Source organism: Saccopteryx bilineata, chromosome 4 (genome assembly GCF_036850765.1).
Source record: "Saccopteryx bilineata isolate mSacBil1 chromosome 4, mSacBil1_pri_phased_curated, whole genome shotgun sequence".
In the NCBI taxonomy this organism is placed as follows: Eukaryota; Metazoa; Chordata; class Mammalia; order Chiroptera; family Emballonuridae; genus Saccopteryx; species Saccopteryx bilineata.
In genome coordinates this window covers 55,523,624-55,546,959 of record NC_089493.1, presented here as the reverse complement: position 1 = coordinate 55,546,959, position 23,336 = coordinate 55,523,624, and the positions used below count along the sequence as shown (strand labels likewise).

Sequence of the window (23,336 nt, the reverse complement as noted above, 5' to 3'; positions counted from 1 at the left end):
AAAATTTTGAAGACAATAATGGGCTTTAACCATATCTATATGAATCAAATATAGGTTTTGGAAATAGGAGCTTCTTAAGAAGGTCTTAAAATTTTATAACAATATTAATGACATTTGTAAATACTACTAATGGGCATGAATACAGTTATTAAACAAAGTATCATATATATTTGGAGACTGGATACATTCTTTTAAATAAAAATGAGCAACACTTTTGATTGTTTAAAACAGTCCTCAAAGGATTCCTTGGGGAAGTATTCAATTAAAAAAAAATATTTTTCTGTAGCTGTAGAAAACAGATATTTTCCAAGTTGAATGTCTTGAAATTAATATTAAACAAGGTAAATTAAATCTCACGGGAGCACCTATATTTCAGTAGTTACCAGTTCCCTATTAACCATGACTTTCTAATGGATCACTAACATTTAAGCCAATTTCTGTTCTTATTCTTTTTAGAGGTTGCTAAGATGATGATTTTGTGTTTTTATAACAGCAATAAAAAAAAAGTTTGAAATACTGTTCTAATCCATTTCAAATGACACAACTTCTCTTTTAACTCTTCCGAGGCAAGTCATAAAAATTAATATCTTCTTACAAGCATATCATAACCTGAAATGCAATGCTGAGTTCACCCAATCGGAGGAGAGTGTGAGCTGTGGTTTAGAGCCTCAGAATAATTTGTGTTGGTTACTATAGTTAAAGCTTTGGTAGTAGCAGGAGCTTTTTAAATAATTCTACCCACAAGGAAACAGACCCCACAATTTGCTCTTCAACTCTGATTTCTGTGGTGGTTACCAGCAACAAGATCCATTAAACTCGGTCAAATCCAGATCAAACCCAGACTTACTCCATACAAATACCTTACTGTCAGAAGAGAATGAAGGCAAGTGATGAACCCTTTAGGGTCTTAGGTTTTCTAACCTGATTTAAAAAAAAATAAATGTTTGTTGATTTTACAGAGAGAGGTGGGGTGGGGGGAAAGAAGTATCAACTCATATATAGTTGCTCCACTTTAGTTGTTCATTGGCTGCTTATTGTGTGTGCCTTGACCAGGCAAGCCCGAGGTTTAGAACTGGTGACCTCAGTGTTCCAGTTCTACTATCTATTCACTGTGCCACCACAGGCCAGGTCGAGTTGATTCTTTAACTGGATAACCAGAAGCTCTTACATGCTGGAGTGAACACTGATCTACGCATTGTCTTTATTCACAAGCCACTAAGTGCTCTTCCCCCAGGCCTCAACCAGTCATGAGCCCTCCAAGTGCTGCCTCCTGGGCAACAGCCATAGCTCTGGCACATCCCTGAGCCTGAGCATCCCCTCCTCACTCCCACCTGTGGAACAGGACGCACCTCTTGCTTGGGCAGTGACTAGTCCAGAAGACAGTGATGAGGGCTGTGGCATGGTTAGTGCAAAAGATATGTCCTTTCCCTATGTCCTGGCTCTCCCCCCTCAGCTTTTCCTTTGCTAACTTCACTTCTTTGCTGTACTTGTATATTCTTCCTTTGCCCTGGTACCTGGCTCAAGTCTCATGGTCTCCATGAAGTCTTCCTTGACCATCTTGTCCACAATGACCTATCAAGGGACAATGACGTAAGTACCCTGGAGGACCACTTGTCCTCAAGTATGTATGTTTTGTTTCTCTAGTAAGATGGTACCTAAGCTATTTGGGGGAAGGCCCTGGGACCTCCTAGAGTTCCAAGCACTGAGTTGAGTGAGCACAGAGTAGGCTCTGTATTTGCAGTCAGAATTATACAACTGACATCTCACAGGAAAAAACAACAACCATAACACTGTCAGATTATACAGGCTCATGTTTGCTTAATAAACAGGTCCAATGCACTCCTCAATACTGTAAGACTACAAATTCTATCTCCATAAAACCCAACTGTTACCTTCAATACATCCTTGTCCCTGGGAAACCCCATAGGCAACTTGGCTTAGGGTTTGGAAACCAGTGCCCAAAGTAGTCACTGAGACAAATAGAAACAAGGTAGTCATAGAGTCCACCACACAGAATATGACCCCATGCATGCAGACAATGTGGGAGTTATAATTCCAGACTGTGACAGACCAACTATGTAGTTAAGGAGCACCTGGAAGGTCCAGGCAGTGTTCGGGAAGAGAGCTGGGAAGGCAGCTCTGCTTTATAGCGAGTATTACCTCACCAAACATGGATTCTTTAGGGTTCCCCTTTGATATACCTCATATTGTTCCTAAGAATGCATTCGAGGAACCTGGAAAAGAGAGGCTCCAGTATTTCATTGGCAAAGTTAGCCCTTGGCCCACTACATTCTCTTACAAGAAGGAAATAAAAAGACAAGAAACGGAAAACAAACAAAAAACTGAAAACAACAACAACAACAACGACAACAAAATATCCATCTCTCCCCCAAGAAGGACCTTTTTTTGAGAGAGACTCATAGTCTACAGATGGAAGACCCAGCTGAATCAAAAAGAAAAGTCACAGATTTTTCCAAAGCAGCTGATTTCCAGGTAGAGACCAAGCTGCAGAATATGACATAACGTAGCAACAGTTGTCCTTGAGATTGTGAGGAATAATCTTAACAACTGATATAGTAATTCTGTCCTCCGACCTCTGTCCCTCTCCCTCTGGTAACATCTGGTTGTAGTAATATGAGAAAAAAATTCACTCACTAAAAATAAAGATAATTCTGAATACTGTGGGACAGGTACTGATTTGACAGGAGGAGGCAGCAATGAGGTAGGTTTGAAAGGAAAGAAGGAACAGATTAATTCCTACGCACAGGCCTGCCCGTCCCACCTTGTGGATCTAGTTCCCCAATCTGGGTGGTTACGGCAAAGGTGGCAAGAAGCTGTTCAGTGTTCTAAGGCATTTTGTTTGGCTTTGCCAATCCCAGCCTAGTCTGGTCCACTCCCCTAGCATGTGAACTGGAGAGAGGGACTCACCACAGGTTGAGCATTTTCAGGCAGCTACAGAGTGTGTAAAGAGAAAAAGACAGAAAGGAAGAGAGAGAGAAAGAGATATTAGTCCACAGACGTGAGATGGAAGCGACTCCCTGTGAGCCATGCAAACATGCAGTATGTTGTGTCTGTGTTTAGTTTCTTCCTCTGTCAAGGCAGGGTGAGTAGGCCCAGGCCACTTGGTCCCCACACTATTGTGGAGGGGCAGGTGCCCGATAGAAGCATCATGATAGGAGCTGGATCTCAGTAAGGGGTAAGGCAAACCAGAAAGTGAGTTGATGGGTGCCCCTGTGTAGGCTTTCCTAGGCACATTCCAGGAAGGTAACAGAAAGAGCAAATCATCTGGCCTGTAAGAATTCAATCAAGCACCAAAGCCAAGCCGTTTTGGTTCCTATATGAAGTCTTAGTGTGCAATTCGTTAAGCTAACCTCCCAACTGTTCTGAGAAAAAGAGAAGTCCCTAAGCCTTCCATACATCACACATGCAGTCAGCAGTTAGCTGTTCTAAAGGGGAAAAAGGCTTAAGAGACACTTTCTCTTATTAGGAGAGGACTCAGACTGAGGAGGGTCACTGCTCTGGGTTAAGGTATAACTGCCAGAGAAAGGCCTAATTCCATTCTTGTTCATTTTCAGGGGGAATGAGCACTGTATTTGCCAATTTATAGCAAAAGTCAGTGGATAACCAAAAATTCCCGAGTTCTTAACAAAAGTCGACTAAAAAGCTGCCTTGCCTCAATACCTTTCTAATCATACGAAACAAGGACATGCATTCCGCAACTAGAGAAAAAGGGAAGTTTGATGTTCACGTTGTATATGGAACAAAAACTGAGGTCCTGTGATTTCTCTCCTCCTTTACACAAAGCAAGCCAGGTGAGGAACCCTAAATTAAAAGCTTGGTAGTGAAGGTTTCACGTAGTTACCCCAATATCCTAGAATAGGGCAACAGCCCCCTCTTTTTCAGAGGCAGGCTGAGGGGAAAATGGCATCACAATTGCGTGTAATGAGGGGTTATTTGGGATACCTTGTGCTTCTCTAGCCATGAAAATGATCAAGCAGGTGAACACATGGCTCTGCCTTAGTACCCACCCACCCCCGCCCATGCACATAAAGGCCAAGAAGAAAAACATGGCTGTGCCGTGCAAGTTCCCTGGCCAAGATAGATTGGTAGCTCATGATCACTAAGGGAATCAGTACACAAAGTGCCCTAAGCTATAAGCTTTTAAAGGATATTTGGTCAAATATAATTGATGCCCTCTAGTTTCCATGTCTTGAAAAGGCCCAAACCTGAGACTGGTGGCAAAGAGGCACAGTGGTCCCTTTTTGCTAAATGGGGAGATATTAAACTCTCTTTACATCCCAGAGTTTAGTTTATACCAGAACAGAATATACCAGATTGGAATCTCTTTGTGTCAATGACCCATTATCTTACACACAGGACACAAATACCACACTTACATACACAATTAGAGTACACATTTACTGAAATGAAATGAAACGGATGGATTAAAAAGATAAGTCTGTATGGATTAGAAAAATAAGTCTGTATAGGGCACAGTGTAAGATTAAAGCCCATTCAATCTTGGTATTCAAAGTATATTATTAAAACCAGAGCTAAACTTCTAGCCTTCAAAGTAATAGCCACGATGGTGAACTGGAAGTAATGTGGGGTGGGAATGGGTACAGCCATCTTTCAAGCCCAGACAATGTTTGGATCAGACCACGCCTACTGCAGTGGTTCCCAACCCTAGCTATACATTCGAATCACCTCAACTTCACAAATCCCTGATGCTGCGACCATATTTTAGAAGAATTAAATCAGAATCTTTGAGGCCAGGACTCAGATACTTGTATTTTCTAACAAGCTCCAGGTGACTCCAAAGTGCAGCCAAGGCTGAAAACCCATAGGGAAGGAGTACCACACTGTTTATACTTGGGGGAATAAAGTTTTGTCTTGAAAACTGAAAAATTGTGAATACCATTGAAATCCCCAAAGTTCCTGAGAAAAGCAAGCATGTTTCCTTATTAAAAATATTATCTTTGTGGCATTAAAAACTCCCCTGGCCCTCCTTATGAATCAGGGCCTCCTATAAACCAGGAGTGGAGCAGCTAAAGCAGCCTACGGTCAGCAGGGACTCGACAGGGAACAGCTCAGTTTGTCCTCACTTGCTTATTATGTACTGGGTAGGAATCCTCAAGCCCTGGCTTTCTAAGAAAAAGACCTCTTGAGAGCAAAGTGAGCCCAACATCCAGCTGGGCAGCAGAGAAATGAGCAGGAGGGACAACCATGCAAAGTGCATCTGGAAGGAAGAAGAATGCAGATCCTGATCGCCCTCCCACTACCTGATATTTACAAGTATAAGCATGTTCTGGCTTGTATTTGGGGATTCAAGAGACCACTTAGGACACAATTCACTATAAAATTGTTGTCTGCTTTTGAGAACAGGGTATTGGGATAGCCTGCATGTTCTCAAAGGGTTTATAAGAAAAATCGATCATATCAGGCTTGGCAGCAGTTACTGATTTGTAAAGGCCTTCTTTCTTCCTATCTCGTGTCTTCTTGGAGGTTAAACCTGGATCTAAATTTGGGATGGGGTAAAAAGGGAAAGAAGTGATAGAAATGCTGCTTTTGTTGTAGAATTAGCAGTTATTTCACCTTCCACCCCATATTCTAAGAGTTCAAACACATACCATGCAGAGAGCACCAGGGGCTGGTGGTATGGACAGGGCAAGACATTCACATGCAAGAGCAGCAGACAAGGGAGTGGGGTGACCTCCTCACTTTCCTGGGATTAGTGTGATTTCCTTGCCTTCCCAAGACCCTCTCACTCATAGGGACAGAGACTGTTTTTCTTGTCTGACTTACGAGAGTCTCTCTGAATCCAGAATCATTTAAGTGAGAACAAAATAGCCCTGAAAACCTTTCTGCAGGAACTATATGTGTGCAGAATAGATAGCTAAAAACCAGAAATGCCATTTTGTTCAGCATAGCACATGGTTGAGATAAACAGGTTTTTCTGTGTTCCATAGGGAGCAAGAAGCTTCAGGGCACCAAGAAGCTCCTGACGACTATCTATTGTAAGTCTATTATCACAGTTCCTTTAGTTCACTATGTCTTTTGCTCATGTGGACTAGAAAAATGTGACTGTCTTCCAGAAAACACAAGTAAAGAAGGGCAGCAGCAGCCTTATAATACCATGCAAAAGCAAAATGGTCAAAAGAAGAAAGCTGTGGACACAAGCATGAGGAATTCAGTCTGAGATGAGCGGCACACTGAGAGAAACAGATAAAATATTTTTTAACCTATGACTCAAGAGCCCCCTTGAAAGAAGAACGTACTTAGCTTCCTCCACTACCTCCACTTCAGCATGAGCTGTGATTGGTGCATTGGAGTGGGCTCCCGTGGGATCATCAACATTCAGCTCTCCATTGGTTGAGCTAACCACCTGAAACAGAAAGACAGAATGTGACAGACATTATGACAATAGGAGCCTCCTGCCAGTGCCAGAGAGGGTCACTATGGGAGATCTGGTCTCTAGCTTAGTAGGTCCTACTCAGGTAGTGTCTGGAATGTGTGTTTTCCTGGATTGAGGGGCCAACTGTCCTAATTTAGGAAAAGTTTCCAGATATTATGTGCGAGAACACAAAATCCAATCGTAATCATATAATAACATCCACACCGAACCTGAATGCCTACTCTCTGTCAGGCACGGCACTACATTGTGTATACTGTGTATGTGTAAATTTAATCCTCACAAAAATCCTATGCAATAGGTCATACTATCCTCTTTAATTCTACTCCTCTTAATTTATTATGCTGTAATTATATATAGACTCAGTGATGATGTTTAAAATAATTCTACAAAGGAAATCAATAGTGGGAATTAGAAACTATAAGCAATCACACTTTCCTTCAGAAATGTCTTCATGGCTTTGACCATCGGTTTGAAGGTACTCAAATAACAAGACTGCCACGTCCTCTCTGGTGAGAGGCAGATGGTAAGGAAATGCTTTCCCTTGGAAGACCAGTCTCATTTCAACAACCTTTATTTCAGGTTCAGTGTCACCCCATGTCTCACTGATGGTCCCCGAATTGTAACTGAAGGCTCTCACTCCTGTCATCTGGTTAATGTGGACCCGATCAGGCTTCCTTGCGTGTGCAGCTGCTTCTGCCACCTGGTTTCATTTCCAGCACATGACTCCTGTTTATGTGGGTGCTGGGGAGTGGGAAAAGGGACCCCGCTGCACAAACCTCTTTGCTGTTAAAGATCTTGGCTGAAACATGGGAGAGAACCACAAAATAGAATAAATAGTTCGGATATCATATGCCGTGGGTAAGTAACTTCATTTATTTGAGACTGTTTCTAACAGATTGATGTGAGAATTATAAGAGAAAATGTATAAGGCAGTGTCTGTACAATACCTGGTGCACAATACCGGAGGCAGCACAGCACAGTAAATAAGAAATGGGCTCTAGACTTAGCCAAGTGTTTGAACCCTAGCTCCCCCACTTACTTGCTGTGGGTCCCTGGGCAAGATCCTCAATCTTTCTGTGCCTGAACTTCCTAATCTGTAAAATGGGGATACAATGCTGCTTACCTAACTGGGTTATTGTGCAGACAATCCACAGAAAGTGCTTAGTCCAGCGTCATGGAACATAGCAAGGGCTCAATAAATACCCATATTACTGTTATTATTCCTCTATAAAATGTTTATTCTTATCTCCCTCTAGATCTGGGGTTCTTACTAGTAGTTAATTCATAAACATTTCCTGCATAGTTATAAAGAGGAAGGTGGGAGGATATGATTACTATGAAGAGTCTTTTTTTTTTATTTTATTCATTTTTTTAGAGAGGAGAGGGAGAGACAGAGAGAGAGAAGGGGGATAGGAGCTGGAAGCATCAACTCCCATATGTGCCTTGACCAGGCAAGCCCAGGGTTTCAAACTGGCGACCTCAGCATTCAGGTCGAGGCTTTATCCACTGCACCACCACAGGTCAGGCAGTATGAAGAGTCTTTAGAGTATTTATTCAAAGAAGAAAGGGCAGAGAAGGTGAATACTACTTATTAGCAGTCTGTACCCAACATTATTACTAAACCAGAACTATTTGTTGTCTGTATTAATAATGCATGCTTTAAAAAAATGAAACCAAAGCTGTACAGCTAAAGAAAAATACAACATTAAATTTGGACTTACCCAAAGAAGACCCAAATTTCGCTAGTGATCCAATTTAGCAGCTCTGATTAATGGAGCCATCTGATTTTATTTATGTCCTGACATGATATAATAAATACTATATAACTTATCTATATTGTATTCTTTTTTTTTTTTTGACAGAAACAGGGGACAGACAAGAAGGGACAGATATGAGAAGCATCAATTCTTCATTGCAGCACCTTAGTTGTTATTTATTGCTTTCTCATAAGTGCCTTGACTGGGGTGCTACAGCAGAACAAGTGACCCCCTGCTCAAGCCAGCGACCTTTGGGCTCAAACCAGTGACCATGGGGTCATGTCTATGATCCCACGCTCAAGCCAGCGACTGACCCCGTGCTCAAGTTGGATGAGCTTGCGCTCAAGCCAGCAACCTCGGGGTTTCAAACCTGAGTCCTCCACGTCCCAGTCTGACACTCTATCCACTGCGCCACTGCCTGGTCAGGCATCTATATAGTATTCTTGCCAAAAAATTTTTTTTTAATTTTTAAAAATTTATTCATTTTAGAGAGGGGAGGGGGGAGATGGAGAAGAGGGGAGGAGCAGGCAGCATCAACTCCCATATGTGCCTTGACCAGGCAAGCCCAGGGTTTTGAACCAACGACCTCAGCGTTCCAGGTGGATGCCATATCCACTGCACCACCACAGGCCAGGCCAAAAATGCTTTATTTAAGTCTAGTACGATGGAGACAAATGGAAAAATCTAAAATGTGGGACATTCTACAATACAACAACCTGGACTCTTCAAAAAGATATGTCTTAAAAATCTTTTTTTTTCTTTTAAGAGAAGGGTGACTATTATAGATTAAAATATTAAGAATTCAGAGACTAAGAGACTGAAGGACACTGAAGAGGCATAACCAAATGCAATGTATGAACCTTGACTAAATCTGGTACACCAGAAAATTAATTTTGGAGACAACTAGGGGAAATGTGATATGGACTGTATATTAGATATTATGGAATTATTAATTTCCTGGCTATGAAAATGATGCTGATTACATGAGAGAATGTTTCTGTTCTTAGGAGATGCAGGCTGAAGTATTTTGAGATAAAATGTAATGATGACTACAACTTATGTTCAAATAGTTTAGTGAACACTCCCCCTGCACCTCAACCCCTCACATGCAGAGTTAAAGCAAATATGGTAACATCTTTTTTTATTTTTTTTGTATTTTTCCGAAGGGTGAAGAGTGGGGGTGAGGCAGACAGACAGACTCCCGCATGTGCCCGACCGGGATCCACCCGGCATGTCCACCAGGTGGCAATGCTTGGCCCCTCTGGGGCGTTGGTCCACTACGATCAGAGCCATTCTAGTGCCTGAGGTGGAGGCCACAGAGGCATCCTCAGCGCCCTGGCCAACTTTGATCCAGTGGAGCCTTGGCTGTGGAGGGGATGAGAAAGATAGAAAAAGGAGAGGGGGAAGGGTGGAGAAGCAGATGGGTGCCTCTCCTACATGCCCTGGCTGGGAATCGAACCTGGGACCTCCAAACGCTGGGCTGACGCTCTACCGCTGAGCCAACAGACCAGGGCCGGCAAAATCTTAGTAATTTGTTAATCTAGGTTAAAGATATATATATAAATTTATTGTATCTCCACAGCTTTTCTGTGGATTTGAAAATTTCAAAATAAAAAGTTGAGGAAAAACCTGCAAAAACAAAAGGTTGAGGAGAGAGGTTTTTACAGACTGGAGAACCACAGCTCCTCACACCTATGTTGTCTGGTTAATTTTCTCACCCTACATTTGCTTCTTGTGGGCACATGCTGGCTGCACACTAGTGATGGTGCTGTAAGTTCATTCTATGAGAACAAGGGTTAAAGGAGAAATCATAGTAAGTTTTTTTTTTTTTTTTTTTTTGCATTTTTCTGAAGCTGGAAATGGGGAGAGACAGTCAGACAGACTCCCACATGCGCCAACCGGGATCCACCTGGCACGCCCACCAGGGGCGACGCTCTGCCCACCAGGGGGCGATGCTCTGCCCCTCCAGGGCGTCGCTCTGCCGCAACCAGAGCCACTCTAGCACCTGGGGCAGAGGCCAAGGAGCCATCCCCAGCGCCCGGGCCATCTTTGCTCCAATGGAGCCTTGGCTGCGGGAGGGGAAGAGAGAGACAGAGAGGAAGGAGGGGGGGGGGTGGAGAAGCAAATGGGCGCTTCTCCTGTGTGCCCTGGCCGGGAATCGAACCTGGGTCCCCCACACGCCAGGCCGACGCTCTACCACTGAGCCAAAGGGACAGGGCCATAGTAAGTTTTTTAATGAACAATTCAGCCACTAGATAAGATGTTAAATAAAATGTTTTGGCCTCTACTGACACAAACGAAGTAGGAGTAAGTACCAACACTGTGAGTTGCCTGGTGACTTTGGGTCATGGTGCTTGCTCATGGCAAATCTCATATTCCTTGCTATAAAGGCCCACAGCAATGCTGTTGGGCAATTGAAGGAAGAGGTTATCCTCACTTTAGAGACTAGACATCTTATCTATTATCAATGAGAATCTGGTCTCAAATGAACTCTGGCACAAATGGGAACCTTAACACAAATTGTTTAACCTTAACTGCACTTTGGGAATCAATCTGGGCCTTCAGAACATCCACTTAATAATTTCAGGCTGGAGGTCCATTTTATCAAACCACTGAACTACTTACATGTGCAGTGGAAAAAACACTAGTGAAGGTAGCTAAAAAGCTGCACTCCAAGCCTAGCTCTATCACAACATCCCCTGTGAGCCCTGGTTTCTAGTTCTGTTAAATTATGCCAATAACCTTGGTCCTACCAACCTCAAAATTACTAAGTACAATGATGTCTAGGAAAGCCATTTGAAACATTTGAAAGAACCTTATGAATATTATGAACTATTAGTATTTTAAACAATATCATTTTTATAATTTTTTTCTAATGACTTTTTAAAGTATAATTTCATTTTTTAAAAATTTTATTTGTATATCTGAAATTTATTTTGCTGTAATCACTATTAGAAAATTAATCCTACATTCTGCCTATATCACATAAGAACATAGAAATTAATATCTTATGTGATTATCCAGTAAAGAGGCTAGGTGAAGTTCTGCATTCCCCACACCAGGTCACAGTATCTGCAGTCAGCAAGGTTAGGCCAAGCATGATTTTTTTTTTTCCAGTTTTCCGAAGCTGGAAACGGGGAGGCAGTCAGACAGACTCCCGCATGCGCCCGACCGGGATCCACCCAGCATGCCCACCAGGGGGCGATGTTTTGCCCCTCTGGGGCATCGCTCTGTTGCATCCAGAGCCATTTTAGCGCCTGAGGCAGAGGCCACAGAGCCATCTCCAGCGCCTGGGCCATCTTTGCTCCAATGGAGCCTTGCTGCAGGAGGGAAAGAGAGAAACAGAGAGGAAGGAGAGGGGGAGGGGAGGAGAAGCAAATGGACGCCTCTCCTGTGTGCCCTGGCCGGGAATTGAACCCGGGACTCCTGCACGCCGGGCCGATGCTCTACCTCTGAGCCAACCGGCCAGGGCCGCCAAGCATGATTTGACCATATTAGCTTTGGGAAGTGAGACAACTCAGAAATACGTGGGCTTCTTTGTGTTAGAAAAGGTACTACTGATTTGGTTTGCAAAAAGCACAAGCTTTATGAGCTTGTAAAAGTTGGGGCTAAGCCTGACCTGTGGTGGCGCAGTGGGATAAAGCGTCGACCTGGAACACTGAGGTTGCCGGTTCAAAACCTTGGGCTTGCCTGGTCAAGGCACATATGGGAGTTGATGCTTCCTGCTCCTTTCCCTTCTCTCTCTCTCTCTCTCTCTCTCTCTCTCTCTCTCTCTCACTCCTCTCTCTCTAAAAATCAATCAATAAATAAAAAAGTTGGGGTTAAAATCAGAGATAGGTACAGTGACGAGCAGCAGAATTAATATTAGGAAAATAGCACAACTACCTGTCACCTATCCAAATATCAAAGAAGCTGGTAGAACTTAGTTTACAGGGAGTTGGAAGAGGCTGCATTTGTCAAAAGTGCCACTGGATACTATAACTAACTGCAATTCTAATCTAAAGACAAACCCTCAGAGTGGACAGTAGAAAACACTATCCAAATAAGCATCCTCGTGATTTAAAAATACAAATCTAGTAAACTAAATTGTCCACATATGCCTGACTATGAATAATAAAATTATTATTTAGCTTTGTTTCAAAGTAAGCCTGTGCATCATGAAAAAAAGAACCCCCCAAACAACTAGAATATTAAAAAAGACCAACATAAAAAGTGCAAGTTTCCAGTGACATCACATGGAAGTGACTAGTGAAAAATTTGGTATACGTTCCTCAAGAACAAGGGTTTGCAAAGTATTTACTTAAAGAGACAAGTAGTAGCCCTGAGCAAATAGCTCAGTTGGCTAGAGCCGTGGGGCCCAACCCCTGGGCCGCGGACTGGTACTGGTCCGTGGGCCATTTGGTACCAGTCTGCAGAGAAAGAATAAATAATTTACATTATTTCCGTTTTATTTATATTTTAGTCTGAACGATGTTTTATTTTTTTAAAATGACCAGATTCCCTCTGTTACATCCGTCTAAGACACTCTTGATGCTTGTCTCGGTCACATGATACATTTATCCATCCCACTCTAAAGGCCGGTCCGTGAAAATATTTTCTGACATTAAACCGGTCTGTGGCCCAAAAAAGGTTGGGGACCACTGGGTTAGAGCATTGTACCGAAGCACAGAGGTTGCCAGTTCAATCCCGGGTCAGGGCACATACGGGAACGGAATAATGTTCCTGTCTGTCTCTGTCTCTCTTTCCCTTCTCCTCTCTCTAAAATCAATAAAGTAAACATTAAGAAATAATAAAAAAAAGGACAAGTAGTAAATGCTTTGTGGGCTACAGAGTCTGTATCAAATCTACTCAACTTTGCCATAGTATCATGAAAGCAGCCACAGACAATATGTAAATAAATGAGTGTGGTTGTATTCTAATAAAACTTTATGTATAAAAACAGGTACAGCCTGACCAGGCGGTGGTGCAATGGATAGAGTGTCGGACTGGGATGCCGAGGACTCAGGTTCGAGACCTCGAGGTTGCCAGCTTAAATGCAGGCTCATCTGGCTTGAGCAAAAACAAACAAACAAAAAAGTTCACCAGCTTGGACCCAAGGTCGCTGGCTCTAGCAAGGGGTTACTCGGTCTGCTGAAGGCTCGTGGTCAAGGCACATATGAGAAAGCAATCAATGAACAACTAAGGTGTCACAACGAAAAACTGCTGATTGATGCTTCTCATTTCTCTCCATTCCTGTCTGTCTCCCCAATCTATCCCTCTCTCTAACTCTCTCTCTGTCCCTGTAAAAAATAAACAACAACAAAAACCAAACAAAAAACCCCAAAACAAAACAAAAAACAGGCACAGAGTGGGATTTGGCCCATTTGGTTGTGTTTTCACCTCTACTCTATGTTATTTTTTTTTTTATTCTGCATACACTAATATACATTTGTTTGTGTGTATTCTCTTTTACACATATTTTTATAGATATGTAAAAGTAAATAAAAGTGCCAAATTTTACAATTTGCTTTTCCCACATCTTAGACATTTCCACAACACCCAGAAATCTCTCTCACTCCACTATATGCCAGTATTCTATTTATTTAGTTAATGCTGAACTGATGAACAGTAAGTTGCCTCTGATTTTCTGGTATTATAAACAAGCCAGCAATAAATATTTTAGAACTGCATTAATACAGTAGCTACTAGCCACATGTGGCTACTGAGGACTTAAAATGTGGCTAGTCCGTATGGAGACATTTGTTCTATAAGTAAAGCACAGGCTAGATTTCAAATAAAGTTTAAAAAAGGTAAAATATTTCTAATATTTTAAATATTGACTACATGTTGAACTATTTTAGATATCCTGGGTTAAATATATTATCAAAGTTAGTTTCACCTGTTTCTTTTTTTAATGTGACTACTAGAAAGTTTTAAATTACAAATATAACTCATATTTCTTTTAACAGCCATGTTCTAGAACATGTATCTTTGGTAATTGTGCATTTCTTTTTCTTTTTTTTTTACAGAGACAGATAAAGTTAGAGAGAGGGATAGATAGGACAGACAGACAGGAACGGAGAGAGATGAGAAGCATCAACCATCAGTTTTTCGTTGCGACACCTTAGTTGTTCATTGATTGCTTTCTCATATGTGCCTTGACCACGAGCCTTCAGCAGACTGAGTAACCCCTTGCTGGAGCCAGCGACCTTGGGTCCAAGCTGGTGAGCTTTTGCTCAAACCAGATGAGCCCACGCTCAAACTGGCGACCTCGGGGTTGGAACCTGGGTCTTTCCGCATCCCAGTCCGATGCTCTATCCACTGCACCACCGCCTGGTCAGGCATAACTGTGCATTTCTGAAGGCTATTTATCTTAAACTGGACTAACTGGATCACAGTGTACATGTTTAAGATTTTAATAGATATTGCCAATTTATCCTCCCAAATAGTTATAATTCACATTTCAACAGAAGGAGAGGCTGGTATTAAACTCACACATTTCTGCAAATGTGATGGACAAAAACTAATGTATACATATGTGTATATATTTAATTGTTAGGTTTTATTTTTATCAGTTATATATATACACTGTCTGAAGAATCAAATTATTTCTACAAGGATTAGAAAACACAACGGTCTCTTTCCCCCATTCCTCTATTTCCTTCCATGAAAGCTGACTCTTGTTTTCTATCTACGTATCTCTGAATAACATGCATCTTTTTTTTCTATGAATAACATGCATCTTAATTCAACATTTTTGACATTATAGTCACCTTTTCCATTCATCTATTTTCCCGTTATAATTTATCCTGTAATTTAAAATTTTTTATTGATTGATTTTAGAAGGGGGAGACATTGATAACACTGATTTGTTGTCCCACTAATTTATGCATTCACTGGTTCCATCTTGTATGTGCCCTGACCAGGGATCAAAACCGCAACCTGACCTGACCTGACCAGGCAGTGGCACAAGAAATAGAGAGCTTCGGACTGCGACGTGGAGGACCCACGTTTCAAACCTCAAGGTCTGAGGTCGCGGGCGCTGGATCATCCAGCTTGAGCACAGGGTTGCTGGCTTGAGCGTGGGATCATAGACATGACCTCATGATCACTGGCTTGAGTCCAAAGGTTGCTGGCTTGAGCAAGAGGTCATTTGCTCTGCTATAGCCCCCCCCCACCCGTCAAGGCACATATGAGAAAGCAATCAATGAACAACTAAGGTGCTGCAACGAAGAATTGTTGCTTCTCATCTCTCTCCCTTCCTGTCTGGCTGTCCCTCTCTCTGACACTGTCTCTGTCAAAGAAAGCAAGCAAACAAACAAACAAACAAAAAACAACACAACAAAGCAACCTTGGCACACTGGGATGATGCTCTAACCAACAAGCCAGGGCCTATCCTATAATTTTGACTATATCCATCATTGTTAGTGTTTGCATTATGACTATTAAAAGCTATTTACAGCTTTCCTTGGAGTTATCTTTTAAATTTTATTTTTACTTAGCTTTTTATACATTAGTTGCTAATTACTAATTCTAGCCAAACTCTGTCATTTATCTAAACAGTTTCAAGATATTCTGACAGTCTGACCTGTGGTAGAGCAGTGGAGAAAGCACCAACCTGGAACGCTGAGGTCCCTGGTTCGAAACCCTGGGCTTGCCTGGTCAAGGCACAGAGGAATCAAATTTGAGTTGATGCTTCCTGCTCCCCCTGCTCCTTCTCTCTCTCTCTAGTCTAAAATGAAATAAATATATCAAAAAATACTTATTTGTTAAAAAAAATTCTGACATATTGGTATCCTAGTCACTGTGACCACCTCTCTCTGAGACAGGCTATACTCACAGATCTGCTGGCATACATCTGTCATTCCGGGATCTCCTGACTTTACCATTTTACTAGGGCAGGGGTCGGGAAACTTTTTGGTTGAGAGAGCCATGAACGCCACATATTTTAAAATGTAATTCCATGAGAGCCATACACTGACCCGTGTATATTATGCATTATCCAATAAAAGTTTGGTGTTGTCCTGGAGGGCAGCTGTGATTGGCTCCAGCCACCCGCAACCATGAACATGAGCAGTAGGAAATGAATGGATTATAATACATGAGAATATTTTATATTTTTAACGATATTATTTTTTTTTATTAAAGATGTGTCTGCGAGCCAGATGCAGCCATCAAAAGAGCCACATCTGGCTCGTGAGCCATAGGTTCCCAACCGCTGTACTAGGGAATCCCTTTACTTCTCTTCTGTGTTGAATCTTGTTTCCTAGATCCCATATATTTATTCCCTTCTTGCTTTTTTCACTCATTTTCATAGCGTACATCCTTTTGTAGTTTCATAAACAAGGGTGCATGAAAAGTAAAATTTTTGAGACCAAAGATTTCTGAAAACATCTTTATTCTACATTCCAATCACATTAACAATTTGTATGAGTATAGAATTCTATGTTGAAAATAATTTTTCCATTGGAATTTTGAAGATATTGTTCATTGGTTTCTAGCTTCTAGTATTGCCATTCAGAAATTTGAAGCTATACTAAATCCTGGTCCTTCCTTTGCATATGACTGGCTTCTCTTTCTGGAAGCTTGAAGCATTTTCTCTTTCCCTCGATGTTCTGATATTTCACAATGATGTGCCTCGTATGGCTCTATCATCTATTATGGTGGGCACTCAGTGGGCCCCTCTGATCTGGAAACAAGTCTTTTATGAATTCTGAAATTATTTTGTTAATGATTTCCTCCCTTGCACTTTCTCTGTTCTCACTCTGGAACTCTCATTATTTAGAAGTTGGACCTCCTGGACTCTCCTTAAATCATTCGTGTGTGTGTGTGTGTGTGTGTGTGTGTGTGTGTGTGTGTGTAATTTTACTGGCATAGATTTTCTTTTTTTTTTTTTTCTTTCTGTATTTTTCTGAAGGCGGAAACAGGGAGAGACAGTCAGACAGACTCCCGCATGCGCCCTACCGGCCGGATCCACCCGGCACGCCCACCAGGGGGCGACGCTCTGCCCACCAGGGGGCGATGCTCTGCCCCTCGGGGGCGTCACTATGTTGCGACCAGAGCCACTCTAGCACCTGGGGCAGAGGTCAAGGAGCCATCCCCAGCGCCCGGGCCATCTTTGCTCCAGTGGAGCCTCGGCTGCGGGAGGGGAAGAGAGAGACAGAGAGGAAGGAGAGGGGGAGGGGTGGAGAAGCAGATAGGCGCTTCTCCTGTGTGCCCTGGCCAGGAATCGAACCTGGGACTTCTGCACGCCAGGCCGACGCTCTATCACTGAGCCAACCGGCCAGGGCCAATTTTCTTTCTTTCTTTTTTTTTTAAAAAAAATTGATTTTTTGAGAGAGAGGAAGGGGAGAGACTGAGAGACAGAAACATGATCCATTCCTGTATGTGCTCTGACTGGGGATCAAACCGGCAACCTCTGGGCTTTGGGACAATGCTCTAAGCAGCCAAGCTATCTGGCCAGGGCAAATCTTGTATTGTTTTCTACTATTTTCATCTCCCTGTCTCTTTGCTCTACTTTCTGGGAGTCTTCCTCACAACTTTGTCTTCCAAACTATTCAGTTTAAATTTTTTTGTTTACTAAGTTTCTACTTTCCAAGAGCTCTTTTTTTGTTTGTTCTGAGACTGTACCTTCTAAAAAGAGCATCCTGTCCTTGCTTCGCTGTTGCAGTATTTTCAGTTTCTGAGGATATTAAGATTATTTTTTTGCTGCTGTTGTTGTTTGCTTTGGTCTCTGTCAGAATAAAGGCCTTTCCTCAGAAGTCTGATAATTCTTTTTTTATTATTTTTTTATTTTTTAAAGCCACATTTAAAAAAATATTTTTTTAATTTATTCATTTTTAGAGAGGAGAGGGAGAGACAGAGAGAGAGAGAGGAGAAAGAAGGGGGGGGGAGGAGCTGGAAGCATCAACTTCCATATGTGCCTTGACCAGGCAAGCCCAGGGTTTCGAACCGGCAACCTCAACATTTCCAGATCGACGCTTTATCCACTGCGCCACCACAGGTCAGGCTGATAATTCTTGATTGTCTTCTCATATGCAAAAGTAGATGAGTAGGAGGTGACAAAGTTAATTGCCATCTTTGAGGCAACTGTCTATCTTGGAGGTGTGGGGGGGGCAGGAAGCATCAACCTGTAGTAGTTGCTTCTCATATGTGACTTGGCCAGGCAAGCCCAGGGGTTCAAACTGGTGACCTTGGCATTCCAGGTTGATGCTTTATTCACTGCACCACCACAGGTCAGGGAGGGGTGGAACTTTTAAAGTACAGATCTCATAGCAGAATGATCTGGCTACACTATTTCATTAGGGAAAGCCTTTGTCAGTATGCTCAGATTTTTGGGGGGTGGGAGAGCGGATCAGATTCCCCAGAGTCAACTCAATATTCTGCCTGGCTATCAGCATTCTGAAGGACTATATGGGGAAAGCAAGCATTCATTTAATCTCCATTTTTTATCAGGCTAGTACTCTGCCCCTAAATGTGCCTCATCTCCCCTAATCAAGAGACCCTCTATTATGCCTTTTTAAAGAGTAAATCTTTGGGCCTTTGCTGAGTGGCTCAGTGAATGAAGTGTCATCCTGGTGTACCAAAGGTCGCAGTTTGACCCTTCCTTGCACATACAAGAAACAATTACTATACAGCTAAATGGAACAAATACGTAGAAACAATAAGCTGATGCTTCTCTCTTTCAAATCAATGGGGAAAAAAAAGGAATACATCTTTGGCTTTTGCTGAGGAGGTAGAAGAGCACCTAGGGATCTCTGACTTCTTTTTTAAGGTTTACTTTATTGATTAGAGAGAGAGGAAGGGAGAGAGAGACAGGAACATTGACCTGTTCCCATATGTGCCCTGAACAAGGACCAAACAAACCATCAACCTCTGCGCTTAGGGACGATGCTCTAACCAACTGAGCTATCCAGCTAGGGTGGGATATTTGGCTCCTTAAACAGGCCTGTAACCAATCTTTATTATTTTAGCACGTGCCCTTCCCCAAACACCTCCCCCTTATAGAAGGCCAACTTGAGTCTTCTGAGGATTCTCCAGCGTAAACAGACTCTCAGCTGTCCCCTCTTCTGGCACAGAATTCAGTTTTATTGAGAACCCTGTCATTTAATAACTGCCCATCTGCTTTCTAGCTTCTAACATTTTGTTGCTGTTGCCTCCTCTTCTGTTTTCTCCATTGGTATGTGGATTTATGCCTTTAAAAATCCCTTTATCATTTTTTAGTATTGTTTCAGGAGAGAGTGAGAGTAGATCTGTGTGTATAATTCATAATTTTTACCTAGATGTTCCTATGGGGTTAGGGCCAAAGCTGTTTAACTTCCTGTGACTAACATGATCTTCAGTGAATCACTCCATATAGAAGTACACCCTAGATAATAACCTATCAAGATGCACTTATAGGACTGAAGAGATGGCAGCGGAGTAGGCAGATGCACAGACGCCCAGCTCTCACCACCAAACTGGAATACAAATCAATTTAGGAAAAATCAGCATGAAAAACCAACTCTGAACTACAAGAACAGTTCTCAAAAACCAAGGAGCAAAGAAGAAGCCACAACAAACCTGGTAGGGAGCGCCTGAATCTCCCCTGCTTACAGGAATGGGGGGGTGAGGCTGAGAGCCCAGAGGGGATCTCACACAAGGGAAAAGGGCAGAAACTACTGCTCACAGTCACTTGCCTGGCGACCAGAAAGCGAGGTGTGTTGAAAAGACCAGCTTATCTCCCAAGTGGAAAGGAAAGAGAGAGGGACAGACTGTGAGGGGCTAAGGAATGAAGGAGACGACCTAAAAAAGCTGACTCATCTGTGCTGGAGGCGGACATAGCTGGGGGAGCGATTGAACCTTTCACAAAACAGAGCTGAATTGCTTCCGGATCAGAGATCTCCAGACATCTATCCAGCTCCAATCAGCGCAACAAGACACAGCTGAAAACAAGAAGTGGGGAGGAGGGGCAGTAACTCAGGTCTCCATGGAGATCTGAGATACACCTCCCCCTACTGAAGCTGAGAAAACACCCTGCCCCCAGAGAGATTAATTGGCTAAAGAGGCCTTCAGAGTCTCAGGTTACACCCACCACATTCCTGGATACAGTTTCAAGGAAGCCCCCTGCTGAGATCAGTAAACAAGACTATCACCTGTTAAGAAAACAAACAAATCAAGACTTCAAAGCTGCCCAAATCCGAAAGTGGATTACAGATAACAGCTGTTACCAACCCAAGAAGACCTAGAAATAACTGAAAACTGGAGGCAGACAACACCAAGCCTAGACTCAACCAACTCTACAAATAAAAAACCCCAAAACAGACAATGAGAAGACAAAGAAGCACAATCCAAATGAAACCACAAGAGACACCTTCAGGAGATGAACTGAGTGATATGGAAATAATCAAACTTCCAGATGCAGAGTTCAAAATAATGATTGTAAGGATGCTTAGGGATCTTAGAACAACAATGGATGGTCATTATGAACACCTAAATAAAGAAATAGCAAGTATAAAAAAGAATCAGTCGGAGATGACAAATACAATATCAGAAATAAAGACCACAATGGAAGGAATTAAAAACAGGATAGATAGAGCTAAGGATTGAATCAGCGAGTTGGAGGACAACCGGAATGAAGGCATGAAAGCAGAGAAGAGAAAAGAGACTCAAAAAGTCAGAGGAAACCCTTAGAGAGCTCTGTGACAACATGAAGAGAAATAACATCCGCATCATAGAGGTTCCTGAAGAAGAAGAAAAAGAACAAGGGATAGACTTTGTTCAATCATATCATAGCTGAAAACTTCCCTAAATTAATGCAAGAGAAACTCTCACAAGTCCAAGAAGCACAGAGGACTCCATTAAAGAGAAACCCAAAGAAACCTACACCAAGACACATCATAATTAAAATATCAAAGCTAAGCGATAAAGAGAAAATATTAAAAGCTGCAAGAGAAAAAAAAGTTATCACCTACAAAGGAGCCCCCATAAGGATGACATCCGACTTCTCAACAGAAACACTTGAGGCCAGAAGGGAATGGCAAGAAATATTCAAAGTAATGCAGAACAAGAACCTACAACCAAGACTACTTTATCCAGCAAGGCTATCGTTTAAAATCGAAGGAGAAATAAAAAGCTTCTCAGACAAAAAACAACTCAAGGAATTCATTACAACCAAACCAATGCTGCAGGAAATGTTAAGGGGCCTGTTGTAAACAGATCAAAGTGGGAAAAGAATATAACAAAAAAGGAATACACCTTTAAAGAACAAAATGGCAATAAACAACTACATATCAATAATAACCTTAAATGTAAATGGATTAAATGATCCAATCAAAAGACATAGGGTAGCTGCGTGGATAAGAAAACAGGACCCATACATATGCTGTCTACAAGAGACACACCTTAGAACAAAAGATACACATAAACTGAAGGTAAAAGGATGGAAAAAACATTTCATGCAAATGGAAATGAAAAAAAAGCTGGGGTAGCAATACTTATATCAGACAAATTGGACTTTAAAACAAAGGATATAGTAAGAGATAAAGAAGGCCACTACATAATGATAAAGGGAGTAATACAACAGGAAGATATAACTATTATAAATATCTATGCACCTAATATAGGAGCACCCAAATATATAAAGCAGACTTTGATGGATTTAAAGGGCGAGATCAACAGCAATACTATAATAGTAGGGGATTTCAATACCCCACTAACATCACTAGATAGATCCTCAAGAAAGAAAATTAACAAAGAAACAGCAGACTTATTGGAAACACTAGATCAACTCGATTTAATAGATATCTTCAGAACCTTTCACCCTAAAGCAGAAGAATATACATTCTTTTCAAGTGCTCATGGTACATTCTCTAGGACAGACCACATGTTAGGGCACAAAAGTGCTCTCAACAAATTTAAGAAGACTAAAATCATATCAAGCACTTTCTCCGATCACAATGGCATGAAACTAGAAATGAACCACAACAGGAAAGCTCAAAAATTCTCAAACACATGGAAACTAAATAGCAGGTTGTTAAATAATGAATGGATTAAGAATGAGATCAAAGGAGAAATAAAAAAATTCCTAGAAACGAATGACAATGAGCATATAACAACTCAAAATTTATGGGACACAGCAAAAGCAGTACTGAAATGGAAGTTCATAGCACTACAGGCACACTTTCAGAAGCTAGAAAAAGCTCAAATAAACAACTTAACCCTGCATCTAAAAGAATTAGAAAAAGAACAGCAAGTAAAGCCCAAATGTAGTAGAAGGAAGGAAATAATAAAGGTCAGAGCAGAAATAAATGACATAGAGGCTAAAGAAACAATACAGAGGATCAATGAAACTAGGAGCTGGTTCTTTGAAAAGGTAAACAAAATTGATGAATCTTTAACTAGACTCACCAAGAAAAAGAGAGAGAGGACTCAAATAAATAAAATTAGAAATGAGAGAGGAGAAATAATAACTGACACAACAGAAATACAAAATATTGTAAGAAAATACTACGAAGAACTGTATGCCAAAAAACTAGACAACCTAGATGAAATGGACAAATTCCTTGAAACATACAATCTTCCAAAAATCAATCTGGAAGAATCAGAAAACCTAAACAGACCGATTACAACAAATGAGATTGAAACAGTTATCAAAAAACTCCCAACAGGCCCTGGCCGGTTGGCTCAGCGGTGGAGCGTCAGCCTGGCGTGCGGGGGACCCGGGTTCGATTCCCGGCCAGGGCACATAGGAGAAGCGCCCATTTGCTTCTCCACCCCCCCCTCCTTCCTCTCTGTCTCTCTCTTCCCCTCCCGCAGCCAAGGCTCCATTGGAGCAAAGATGGCCTGGGCGCTGGGGATGGCTCCTTGGCCTCTGCCCCAGGTGCTAGAGTGGCTCTGGTTGCGGCAGAGCAACGCCCCGGAGGGGCAGAGCATCGCCCCCTGGTGGGCAGAGTGTCGCCCCTGGTGGGCGTGCCAGGTGGATCCCGGTCGGGCGCATGCGGGAGTCTGTCTGACTGTCTCTCCCCATTTCCAGCTTCAGAAAAATACAAAACAAACAAACAAACAAACAAACAAAAAAAACCCCAACAAAGAAAAGTCCGGGGCCCGATGGCTTCACAACGGAATTCTACCAAATATTCAAAGAAGAACTAACTCCTATCCTTCTCAAACTATTTCAAAAAATTCAAGAGGAAGGAAGACTTCCA

At 42.0% G+C, this 23,336-nt stretch overlaps 1 protein-coding gene across 7 annotated transcripts in view; it reads right to left on the bottom strand.

Annotated features, from left to right (window-relative positions):
• CSNK1G1 (casein kinase 1 gamma 1) overlaps window positions 1-23,336 on the bottom strand; it is a 226,036-nt gene that overhangs the window by 6,581 nt on the left and 196,119 nt on the right. For all 7 annotated transcript variants that reach the window (XM_066273996.1, XM_066273997.1, XM_066273998.1 and 4 more), the window contains one exon: window positions 6,279-6,385. In XM_066273996.1, the coding sequence (XP_066130093.1) occupies window positions 6,279-6,385 (107 nt within the window). The remainder of the gene's footprint in view (window positions 1-6,278; window positions 6,386-23,336) is intronic.